We start from the raw sequence: 13,576 nt of genomic DNA on the forward strand, positions 1-13,576 counted from the left end.
AGCAAAGCCTCCCCTGCCATACTATCAAACAATTTCTTTTATAAAGTCTAAGACAATGTTTTATCAAAAGGTTTCTAATTGCCTTATTATTTAAGTGAGTGACATGTTTAGGCTATACAGAAATTCTGCAGAAAGAGCTAAGTTGCAACTCCCTGTGAAGGTTCACCCACATCAGAAATATTTTATCTTTCAAATGTATAGGCATGATCATATGCCATATTACATTATTAGATCCTACATAGTAATTTTATTATTACTATTTATCATCTGATGGGAGTAGGCCCAAGAAGTGCTGTTTATAGCATCGTACACTGACCTTGCTCCGGAGAGTTCTCCCTCTGCATAGGTCTGTCCAGAAGTGATTGCTCAGCTTACCTGCCTAAATTAAGTCATCCACGAGTCCTTGCAGGGGCCCTACTGTTCTTCCCTGATCATCTGGGGACCTCAGCGTTCATTTTGTGGTACTGTTTCATTAAATATCTAACATTTGAGAACAACTATATAATCACTGTAAAGTCCCAGGCATCCTGCAGAATCTTTAAGACATGTTCTACCAGGGATGAAGGTGGGGATGTGGGATGTGGAGGGTAACACTACAACGAGAACTTAATTTGGAGGCTTACAAAGGTTCAAGTTTTCAGTAATCACTTTTAAACTGCCAATAGAGCCACTGGTTTCCTCAGCGAGTTGACTGCTCGTTAGAAAGAAATGAGCAATGCAGAGACTCAAGATCCCAGTCCTGCCGTATTTTACTCACAGCCCTGTGCTTCACCAATAAATCTTGCCTTCACAACTCCAGCCGGGTGGTGAGGAAATGCCACACTGCTGGCTGTCGGCTCTGCTTTCCCATCCCCAGCACCAGCCCCCTCTCACCGCACTCATCCCAGGCATCCTAAGCCTTCATTAATCTTATAAACTGAGTTCTCTCCCCCTTGTCTTCTGTAAATAATTTCTACCCGCACATCTATATTAAAACACAGCAACATCTTGCTCCAGCCTCCTGCTCTGCTCATGCACAGTGTGGCTGGGGAGCAGCAAAGGGCACCCAAGTGCTGTGCCCCCTGCCAGCACATCCCCCCAACATAGGAAGCTGCAGCTCCAAGATTTGTGCTCTCAGACCCCCTCACAGCCAGCGGGGTAAGCAGCCACTTACCACAACCCGGCCACCAGGTGCTGTCAGAGTTTGTTTTCAAACAAAAACACAGCATAGAAGGCTGAAGCACCTTCAAAATTTGAGTGCCCATATTCTAAAGAAATGTTAAAAACTCTAATAATCTTGTGGCGTATTTTAGTGACTCCTTCGGACTACTTTTTTGGTTTTCTTGACTTAATAGTGTCTGCTATAAATCACTTCCACATTTAGTGTCACCTGCTTCGTGAATTCATTTGTCTTTGCTATAAGCATCATTGCCTGTGTTTATATTACCTGTCTCTTCAGCCTGTGTGTTTCCCTTGCACACTCCTCTTCTAATTTAAACTGCCCAATGCCTGTATATCCAACATTACGTAATATTAGTTTGATTTGTTTGACAGTTCCACTTTTCTCTCATGCAGAAAGCCAAAAGAATGCTTGTAACCTAAAATATTCAGTGATGTCCCATTACATATTTGATAATGGCTTTCCAGTTTGTGAACTGTTACCTCTTTTTTGCATCTGGTGATAGCCTGAGCTTAATAAACCAGTTATTTTTGCTATAGGCAGTATATTCACGTCATAAAAAATGTAGAAATCTCATTCTGGAGTTACTGCTCGCTTTGACATAATGCTTTATTTTCCATTTGGTTCTCTGCCTTCCATTTGCAAGCTTTGGCATAATGATTTCTTTTGCCTCAGTTACTGAATATCGCTGCATATACAGAGCAAATTCCATTAACCAGGATTTTATTTTATTTATTTTTTTTTACTATACCACTCTGCAATTCTTTTGTCTTCCTCTGAACTACCTAAACAGCTTTGTTATTCAAGGTCCTAATACTCTTATTTGTAAGCTATCACAAATATTCAGCTTTTTCAAAGTAAGATCTGATAATCACATACGCCAGTCACACACAACATTTTTTTTTAATTTAACATTTGGCTAATCAATTTATTTCACATTGACTACACTTATTAAAAGATACTTTTTGGATAGCACATATTTTCTGGGTGGAAAACGTTTCTGGATGCACTTTTATGTTATGTCACGGTGCCCAGTTAGACCACACTATGACTTACTGGCACAGCGCTACACTAGTTTTTCTGTTTTAAAGCCAGTATTATAAGTTTGGCACTGCTACTACACTATGGCATACCCATTATGAACTAAAAATGGCATAATGTATTCACTTCTGTATTTGTCTGCTCAGTGACAAAGATTTAATGTGATTCTCCTTAGATTTTTTCTGCTTTTTGGCAGGAGGGTCTTTCCTAGTAAATTTCCTTCCTGCTCCTACTTAAGCACAAGAATTGGTCACCTTTTCGCATAAATTCAGAGTAAAAACACTGAAAGTAGGTCAGCACATGCACCATGCTTCACTCTTTTCTAAATGTGCATCTGTCTCCAGCATCAGCTGCCTCCCCAGAGTTCTCAAACTCCCACGGAGGGAGTTAGATATCTCCAGCCCATTACTTCAGATGAAGGCTCAGATGTGTATTCAGTCCTGTCACGCTGAGCTTGGCCTGTACCACAAGCATCAATCTTTTAGACCAGCAATTGGACCATGCCCCCCTCCTGAAACCACCCAAACGTTGCTCTCCTTGGAGAACAGCTGGGCTCACAGCCCCCTGCCTCCGCATGCCCAGCCTGTCCCGGGAGCCGGGGGCTCTCTGCAGCCCACACTGCGGACACGCAGGGAAAGGCCCACTCTACACGTCCCCTTGTTTTCCTGGCCTATTCTCTCCCTGCAGAAATTGTAGTTATTTGGGCATCTTTCTAGTGTCAGACTGGACTCTTACCAACAGTAATAATACAAGTTCAGCACAGAAACCCCTGGACCATTGAAAAAAGTGTATTTTCAAATCCCATACTTTTCTACAGCTTATCTCTTAATTTTAGTGCATCTGGGGTATAATTATTGAACATGTGGGACTGACATTTCTCATTGCTACTCTTGTAGTATATGTACTCACCCAAAACAGATGGCATACATTTAAATTCACTTGAGATAATACTACTTACACTGGACAAGTTTGCTTTGTTACTGATACAAGGGACAATTTTCAGGGATTGCTACAACATTTGTCAAATAATTTCTCACATATTGACTCAGAATGAGATGGCTACACAGAAGCGAAAAGGTCATCAGGGATAATTTCTCTTTTCCTAACTGTAGAGAATATAGTATGTGTATATTATAATCCCATATAGCTTACATTTTTGTAATGTTTTAAGTCGGAAAGACAGATAGCTTTGAACTTTTGCACTGAACAATACTAAAACAATGAAAACCTTCAGCTTAATGCCTCTGAACTTGGCAGGCACATAGAAGGGGCAGCCAATATTTGTGACTTAAATCATCCTACAGATGCTTAAATGCTTTTCAGTGATGTCTGAATTCTTGTTAAGGGTTGTTTTGAGATGCCTGCATTTTCAGAGGATGCTGAGGTGGTTCTGTGAACTCCACACGAAAAGGGCATTGAACAGACCCTGATCAGGGGCAGCCTGGAGTCATTCTTACAAATGATAGGTGATACAGTTCCTTTATTCCCTAAGGGGATAAATATTTAAGTGAAAGGTCTTAATAAATAAATAAATAAATTTAAGGGTGCTGCACCTGCAAGTTAGGTAACTGATTTAGTCTGGATTTCTTCAGTATTAACAGGTAGTTGGGTTTTTGTTTTGTTTTGTTTTTTGAGACTGAGGTCCAAACTACACAATACTTCTAGCTTTCTATGACTAGTATAAAAATATGACTTTTGAAAGAAAAAAAAATCAGTTATGGTTCCAAATTTCCTTTTCTTATTGGCATGAAAGCAAATACTTCTTTTGCTTAGTATTCACACTATCTTCTTGGTCACTGCTCAAGTTAGAAGACTGTAGTGGTGGGAAGGCCTGAGAATCAGTAAATGAATCAAGAAAGAAGAATGGGCTGTAAAGAAGGGAACAGTCACTTTGGGTTTTGTTTTTAGTAGAATTAAAAATAGTTCAATTAAAAAAAAAAAAGTATACCTGTTGTCATCACTACCCTACTGACTTAAGGAATGCTTTGTTATGCATTCATCCAGTCCCAGACCCTGCCTGGGAAGTCTTCCCACACACTAAGAAAAGCAGATCACTCCCAGCATTTCTAATATTGTCAAGGCACCAGCAGAAGATACTTGTCAAAGTATTTTTTTTCTTTATTTTGGAGGGAGACGGGGAGGATCATGGTTATTTCTCTATTTTGCTTCACCCATTGAGAAGAAACAACACATGATTGCTGCCCTGCTGCTGCTGACAGTTTATGAGGGTCTCTTCCAGACCCACCAGCACATGGACCTCTGCAGCCACCGCTGCCACACATTCCTCTCTGGTGCCAGCACGGCCACCCTCAGCACACTGCACCAACAGCTCCTACCTCCTCCCACAACCACACTTGCAGCCAGAGGTAACTCACGCATAAGCGAAGAGCCAAAGCAGCAGTTAAAGAGTGTTTTATCTAAGCAGTCCAACCACTCTCCACACACCTCTTATCCTGTGCAGGCAGGAAAAAGAAAAGCAATGCAAAAGCACACTGCCCAGCACCACACATGAAATGTTTGCCTGTGATTTTGAGAAAGTTCTGGTGGTGTTCCTGTAGCAGCTTCTAACAAACAATATTTTTGCCTACTTACCAGGATGACTTCATGCAGTACCTACTTTGTTCTCAAAGATATCTTCTACCCTGAAAAAAAAAATATATGTGGCTAAAGAGTGAAGTTAATCAGCTAATGATTTAATACAAATGTGAGTAAATGGACACAGTTGTGGTCAGGCTGAAAAAAACTTTACAGCTGCAAATGTACTTTTAAAATACCTACTCATTTTTTTTCTTAACCCTTAGTTGGACTGGTAAAAGTTTACCTTTAAAGCTACTGCTTACCTTAAGATACGTAATTATATCATCAGTAACATTGAAAAAAGGTATGCCTACTCCGAGTCTAAAATCACAACAGTAGTGAAGACTGCACATTCCAGCACCCAGATGAGAATTTTGCATAATATTCAGGTAGGGAAACAAATCTGCATATTTTATGCTGAAACATGTGAAAGGGAATCTGTTAAAATGAGTACGAAGAAGCATTGGATTAAATCAAATACATTTTCAGATGTTGTGACAGAAAAAAAGCAGATTTGCAGCTCATCAGACAGCAATCAATCAATCGCATCATTAGAAAACAGGATTTTTCAACTGTTTGGCACAGATAAACCCCTGCTCTCTGCTTTGTATTTGGGCAGTAGTATGATGTGCTGCAGAACCTCCAAGCCTCCCTTCATTGAAGCGCATGGATAATCTATATGTGTATGCATATAACCACACAGGCATTCAATAATAAAGAGCTCTGGGATAGGCAAACATTTCATGGTCTACGTATGGATGACATGACCAGTCATTTGGAACAAACTACAGAAGAGAGAATAGCAACCAAAAAACAGTATTGGAGCGTGTGTGCATCTGTTACTGTATCCAAGGCAAATACCGTCACAATGCTGTAAACCCGTGAGCAGCGACAGTGCCACACAACTACAGGCAAGCTGGGGCTAGGTGAGCTACCTCGGTGCCTGTCCCCACAGCCTTCTCTCCCAGCCAGGATAAAGGCACATACTAGAAAGAAGCCTGTATTGCTTCAGATTCTGTTGTAGCATTGAGAACGTGATAAGGCTTACTTCCAAACACCACTCAAACCCACTCAATTCACTTAAAACAATCTCATCTACAAATTTAGGAAGAAAAAATAATTGAAGCACGAGGTACTGCCAAAGCAAAGACTTGGTTACCAGCCAGAAATCCACTCATGAAAATTCAACGCATCCCTCACACCATGCAGCTGAAGTAGCACTAAAGGATTTAAATGACATGTACATGATTTTGGAACCTTTTTTTTTTTTATATTTTTAACTGGGGAAGGTCACATTCTTTTCCCACGTGCTGTGAATCTGCTGGTGACAGTTTCATTAAAAACCTTGAATTTGATCCTTTTTATCAGATTATTGGTATACAACCTTCTCAGGTATACCTAAATCTTCTTATGTGGGACTGCTCACTGGCAGCAAGAAATAATACTGTTATCATCCGCACAAAACATTTGCAGATTACAAGCAATACCAGTGCTTCACTAACACCTCTCTGAAATCAAAGACCAGCTGAAACAGAATTACTGCTGATTTTTACCAGGAAGATAGGAGAACTGAATTTGAAGTATTCAGACCCTCAGCTTGGACTTTTCCTTTTTTTCTTTTTTTTTTTTTTTTCTCTCTAATTTATGCCGCCGTGAGTTTTTTGCTTACAGGTATTTTGATGCAGAAAGATCAGAACCTGATTTTTATCTTCCTTGTACCACTTTAAATCTGGATGAGCTCCAAAGATCCACCTTAAGAGGAACAGTAGCTTGTTGGCAGGTATATATTTCTGATACCAGAATATGTTCCTCAAACAATTATGTCTTATCACAACACTCACTCAAGATTTTACTTCAATCTGTACCATGGGGCCCTTTTAAAATCCCCTCATTAGTGATGATTCTGTAAGTACCATTAGATGTGAGGAGACGTTACCATATTGCTCATAGGACTTACGATTTAATTCTGTTACAATCTATTCTGCCATTTGTGTAATCACTGCTGACATTGTAAATTTGGTTTTGTAAAACATCATTGTTTGCCTCAGAAGAAAAACAAAACAAAAAAAAATAAAAAACAAAACCACAAAATATTTTGTGATTGCAATCTGATTGGAAAGATATTATTAATTAAATGTTGCACACAATTATACTTGAAAACTAGCTGCTACCTCTTAGAAGGTATGTTACTAGAAGACAGTTGTTATTTAGGTCTCTGAGGCAATACACAGACATTAATAAATCTCCCACACACTCCTGTGAACTAGGGAGGTATTAGCATTTCCGTGCAATACTTTGGATTTTCTTTGGTCTGAAATAGTGACTAGAGTGGTTATAAGCCACCATACTGGAACACAGAGGCGCACTTGCTTTGTCTCAGCAGATGGGTTTGCAAATATACCATGAGCAGAACAGAGTGGTCACTTCCCTCACAAGAGGTGCATGACACAATACAATGTCCTGGTCTAGAACCTAGGCTGAGCTTTTTACCAAAAGGGGAAGGAAAAGACATCTCCTTTTCTGTTTCTCAGTTTTTGTCATCAGAAATGTTACACGCAGTGTAAATATTGCTAAATAAGTAGAAACAGCTACAAAATTCCACCTACCTATAGTAAGAGTTTGGAGCAAGTCCCTTAACTGGCAGGAAGTTGCCTTTCACAGAAGGTCTGGTGGCAGTCCTCCTCATGTTAATACCACTGTTCTTCTTTACTGAGCAGAGAGAAAGATCATCTCACAGAGATTTCCAGAAATCTTGTTTCCTGTAACTGTACCTCTTATAAATAATAAACATCAATATTTCTCAGCATTTTTACTGTAGTGCCGATAGTTTTATAGGGATTAGGGATCCTCATCAAGGCCTCTTGAAAGAGGTTTTGAAAGGTCTTACCTTAGTAACAGAAGAACACAGTGAATTAAATTTTGTGCCTCAGTCTGATCTTTGAGCTGAGGCTGTAGCTTCTGAGTAGTCTAAAGGTAAATGTTATGTGGCTAGTGATCACGTTGCTTCATAAGGAAAAGTTCATCACCGTCAGCATAACTGCTTAAAATGCAACGTAAACAAAGAAGCCTGTGCCAATATCTTGACTTTGTGTAAACAATTCAAGCCGTATCACTCTGAAGATAATGACATAATGTTGTATAAAATCCTCTGAAAAGGTGTTATTGAATTAATCTGCACTTGGGTTCTAGAAGGAAATCAAAATGCACAGTGAAAAAGTATGAAGTTCTGTGCTCCTATCGAATACCATTGTAACAAGGTCTGGAGCTTCCAGAAACCATCTTGGGAAAGGGCTTCACTATTGAGAGTTAAATTGGAAAAGAATGATTTTGAAACCCTGTGCTGTCATTAATCCCATTCACAAAGCTTTAGAAATCCATGGTATGTGACAGACTGGAATACAAGATTTTGTCTTACTAAGTATAAACAAAGTATTTCTTACAATTATGATATGACATCTCGAGACAAACACTCCTTCTCCTTTTAGCAACATCACAAATTCACGTCTGGAAAGGACAGTGATTAGTGTTTTAAAATTCTGTTAATAAAAATCAAGGAAAGTTATCTGTACATAGGAGTTTATTTAGACGCCCACAAGTTTTAAATCATTCCCCTTTATATCTCAGCCCACTGGATATCTCATCCAACTGAATTACCATTGGGTTTTACAATGTGATATACAAAATGAGCTGACATGATTTACAAACATCCTTTGAGTATCATATAAAACACAACTGTTTCCCTTATTATACAATCATTAGGGCAATGCAAATATAGTCAAATACATTAGTAGCTGAAAATGATGGGGTATTTTAAGAAAATAAATTTACCTTTACCACACAGACCTGTTAGATAAAACAAATAATGTTTAAAAAATGGAATAAAATTATCTGAACGATAGCAAGTCATTTTTATATTTTTTCCACTTTTCTCCTTATAAGAAACATGATAGTCCTTGATTTAAAAGACTTGAATTTTTTCACTTTATAGTCACACTTCATTCTTATTTATCTGTTTCAGTTTTTCTGCATGAAACGATGAAAACCTCACAAATGTTGACTTTCCAGACTGTATTCACTATACTTATTTCTGCACTCTTTTCCACATACTCAGTGCTTAATTAAATGAAAAGCAAAAAACACTACACAAATGAGCAGAACAAAACACAACAGCACATTAAAAAGGTGATGTTTAAGCTGTAGGTACTATCATCATAGAAATATATTCCTGTTCTAATGCCACAAACTTTCTAGCCTCATGAAAAAAACAGACATAAGCTGAAGAGAATCTAAACTCTAACCTCAATATAGGGCTAAGAGTTTTCATTTGTATTTCTAAACTTATGTATTAAAAGACACCGTGTGCGTAGTAAATTAAAAACTAAATATTTTTAAATGTCATAAAATAAGAAAAGAGAAAATCTGTTTCTGAACTGTTAATTGGGTAATGAGAGTTACCAAGCGTTAAGGTCTACTGTCCCGCATGTCACCAGTAGAGCTGCTTTTGCACTTTGTCATTATGGTAGCAGTAACTGAGAATGGTGGACATCATTATTACTGCAAATACAAAAAAGAAAAAACTCTGAACTAATCAATGATGTTATAACTGACAGCAAAAACTAACCTAGTCAATTTAAATTATATCATCTTAAGGCTGACTGTTTTATCGTTGCACAGTTCAGAAGAATTATACCCTTTTGCAGCATTTGTAGTTTCTCTTGCAAAACAGAACACTGATAAAGACTAATGGTTCTTTTCTGAACATGTGTTGAAATGGTGGTGGAAATTTTCAGTACCATTTCTCACTATGGGAGTCTTGCTGCTGCTTCACACATTTGGAAAAGAAAGAGTTTTTTTGCTGTTTCACTAAGTTCATGGCATTTATTTTTATATTTTTTAAGACAGACTTTGATTATTTCCATTCTGTCCAATCAAATATACCTTTGAACGTTTTAAAATGTTGGACAGATGTGAAATATAAGTACTATGCAATTTGACTGTACATACATACATATTTTCATAAATACATCTGACAGGGACCTTGGAACTAAGTATGTGATATCATGGGACAAAACCACAACAGGCTGTTTCGTTTGTAAAATCTAGATCCAAAGGAAGAAGAGCTGATTTCTATCATGTTGTCAATACACAAATTAAAACAAAAATACAGCATTAGTTTACCCATGAAATAATTTAAACATATTTGCAAATGTCTTGACAGGAAAAGTGTGTAATTTACAACACTGAAAACTTTTAACAACCATTGACTTATACGCGCTGTACTGTAAGTCACCCGGACAAGGCTAGCAAGGATGAGCATAGTGATAGGTCCCAAAGGCAACTCCCAAACATCTTCCTCATGCGGAGACTTTGGTAATTGTCTGTTGTATAAAACACCAACGCATACGGCTTCATTTCAGATGTTAACTTCATCATTGTTCCTCCCCCAGCACAGTCCAGTCCAAGTACATCAGTTATTGTTGAGACACTCTAAATCCACCGAGCAGCAGACATTCCCATTCTGCACAGACAAACAAGCAGGTGTCAATCACTGCTGCAGAACAAGGTACAAAGAGCAAAGGGGATCGTAGCTGGCAGAGGTAATTCTACTGCACACAAAAAACACCTGCTTAAGCCATCATCCCAGGTTGTCCTCGTAGATCCCAACATGGATGGTTTTTTAAGGAGGCTGCTTTTCTAAGTAGCACTATAATTATCTGTTCTTCTTCTCTCTGTACAGACTGTATCTACCAACAGACAGAATTAACCTGAACTACACAAGAACTACAAATCTGGTTGTAAACAACTCAGTGGTCCTCATGATAGAACACAGTACAACAGCAACAAAGATGATTTGAGTTGGTTTGTCCCATGCAAGAAAGTTAACGGAGAGAGTTTTAATCTGATCCATACTGGGAAGCTCTCAATTTTTCTGAAATATGCCCATCTTTCAGATTCTTGGTTTAATCAATATGAAAAACTCTGAAGAATGGCAGAAAAGCTAACTTCAATAATTTACAGCCCTGAAAAAACAGCTTGGTTTCCCACAGTGAACACAAGAATATTTTATGTAATACAAAGCAGTATTTTCATAATTCTGTTCATTAATTTTTGTTAAAAAGCAAGAGAAGATCAGTTTTCAGTTAGAGTGATACAAAGCACAGAATTCATGGTTCAGCTTCCATGGAGTCTGAAGATAGCAGCAAACAGGATACTGTCATCTGGTTTTTATCAGTCCTTTGTAAACAGAATATATCTACTACAGCCTTAAGTCTACAGCGACTGGCTTTGGTGACAACTACCTTAAGATACTTTCTCCTGACCACTTAGAAATTAGTTGATATTCACTTTTTTTTTTTTTTTTTGAGGAACACCATATTATGGATCACTAGCATCACCTTTGTATAAATATAGAAATAACTTTACAGAAAATTGCACTTTTTAATCTGGACCATTTTGCCATTTCTGCTTACATCACAGCCTCTAAAACATTTACTCATGTACAGCTGAAGGGCAGTGAACTGTGGCAAAGGGCAGGAGCAAGCAAGAACCTAGTGGACCAGACCAGATGCCATAAAGGTTACAATTTAAAACTGTAAGCTCAGTAAATGGGGAAGTGCAGCATCCAGGCACAAGGTCCACACTGCATACACTGTGATAGGAGAACAGCTGGGGAAACAATGCCTGAACCAACTCCCAGAAAATGCTGGAAAATAATTTTTCTAAAGTCCTGGTCCCTCCTACATTAGGGCAGCCCCAAAGCAGGCACTTTGGGGAGGCTGACCTTGCTAGCCTGGTGCTCCTCCTGGCACACATTGCTCTGCATTATCTACATTGTTTATAGACAATTGCCTTTACCCTTTCTCTGGAAAGCTGCTGGCAGTGGCAGTGTTCATTATGTACATACTTATGGGTTAGAGTACTCCCTACACAGTGACCTCTCTGATCTACTCAGAGAGTGGCAAATAAAGCAGGCGTGCCCTTGCTCTCTTCCTGTTCATGCTGGCCCACTGATTAGAAAACCATACAAAATTTTTGAGATCAGGGATAGTAAGCAAGAGGGGTCATAGAAAAGTAGCCCAGTAGGATCATCACTGCATGGAAAAGGGGAGACAGACTGTTCTTTTGCCTTAGAGCCACTGGACAAAATACATGACAATAGAATAGAAACTAATAGGGAATAGAAACTATGACATTTCCCTCCCACTTCTCTTATGGAAGTGCCTTCGTATGGGGTTTCTACTTGTATATGTGCTGGTGAAACTTGTATTAGTATTCTTGACTCTGCTTACCAGCTCTGCAAAAGACATTTTCATAAACATTCACATGAAATAATTATTAAAATGTTAGCCCAGTTTCATACTAAGAATGCCTGAAAGGCTCGCCAACAGAATGTCTGCAAATTGTGCTAGGATATTACATAGCTGTGCTTAACATTTCGAAGAAAACAAGCACAGATTGTTCTGTTTCCACCCTGCAGACCACATAAGACACATTTTTTCGGTATGCTACTTTTTCTGCCCTCAGGTCTGATTCACTTCACAGCAATCTGAATATGAGCTTCCAAGGGCAGAAAATGACCCTGCTTTTATGTAGTAAAAATCATTTCAATTACCATTCAACCTTGTCCATCATACCTTGCATTTGCAGGTTGTACAAGGAGATCCCACCATGGTCCATATGGCACCACTAAGTCTTGTAATCCCATAGCCATCTAGGCAGGTTTTCCTGATGTCATAGGTGATGTTGTCAGCTAGGCAGGGGTCACTGACGCAGTGGGGACAGCACTCTCCTTCTGAAATGGCTGTGTACTCGCAGTTTAGATTGGGGCACAAAAGAGGCCAACAGTCCACTTCCCCTTCCTGTAAAAATTGAAACAAAGCCCACTGAATATATTTCCATTTGTTAGCTAACTTTGCATCCTGTCAAATAGAAAACATTTCTTTCGCCAGCATTGAAATAGATTTAATGGATCAGCTTCTCAGCCTGGTTGATCATGTAACTGCATATTTGAATACTGAAACGAAGTTTTCTAAATGTAGCAAAGTATCATTTTCTTGTTTCTTGACTAAAAAAAAACACTATGGGAAGAGAACTTGAGTTCTTTGGGGTTTTTAAAGACAGCATTAAATACTGGTTTACAATAACTTTCCATAAACTACAATTTTTGCAGTGATGGCCTTGCAGACTTACGCCCTTATAGGGCATGGCCACATAAAATCTCTGTGCAATCACAGCAACTGTTTAAATAGGAAATTAACAATGAAAATAGATCTAAGTTAGCATGTTTGAGAAGCACTGAACATAGATCTAACTAGTTCCACTTAGTGGAACTTAACTTAAAAAAAAAAAAAAAAGGCAGTTATTTCTGTAGAGTATTGCTGTAGGATCTGAGCATAAACTAAACTAAACTTGCATTAGGCAACTTGGTAAGCACTTCAGATGTTGATAACATCTACACTGCACCTAACCTTAGATATAGCACTGATTTACTGAATCAGTGTCTTTTAGTTCTGTATGTTTGTTAACCTAATCATAACATTAGGCAAAGAAATGCTGACCACAAACTCAGCATCCTTTGTAAAACACATCACATTTAATATTTGCCATTGCTGCTGTCTGCAAATGTTTCTTGCTGTTCTTTTGCCAACATTAAAACCATTTTAGGAGAATACAAAATGTAATACTTACTGCTCTATGTTACAGATAATTATCTCTTAACAGTAACTTAGCTTTGAATGTAATTTGTTTCCTGATGCTCAGACGCCTCTTGATTAATATAACATGTAAAAACAATATTAT

The 13,576-nt window shown here is 38.4% G+C and overlaps 1 protein-coding gene across 1 annotated transcript in view; it reads right to left on the minus strand.

Annotated features, from left to right (window-relative positions):
* Positions 1 to 9,007: 9,007 nt before the first annotated feature.
* The window catches only part of NELL1 (neural EGFL like 1), a 295,005-nt gene continuing 290,436 nt past the window's right edge, over positions 9,008 to 13,576 (minus strand). The window contains exons 19-20 of the mRNA XM_050711117.1: positions 12,412 to 12,636; positions 9,008 to 10,295 (exon numbers count right to left, since the gene is read on the minus strand). Of these exons, the coding sequence (XP_050567074.1) occupies positions 10,245 to 10,295; positions 12,412 to 12,636 (276 nt within the window). The 3' untranslated portion in view covers positions 9,008 to 10,244. The remainder of the gene's footprint in view (positions 10,296 to 12,411; positions 12,637 to 13,576) is intronic.

The sequence above is a fragment of the Cygnus atratus genome, chromosome 5 (genome assembly GCF_013377495.2).
Source record: "Cygnus atratus isolate AKBS03 ecotype Queensland, Australia chromosome 5, CAtr_DNAZoo_HiC_assembly, whole genome shotgun sequence".
Classification (NCBI taxonomy): domain Eukaryota; kingdom Metazoa; phylum Chordata; class Aves; order Anseriformes; family Anatidae; genus Cygnus; species Cygnus atratus.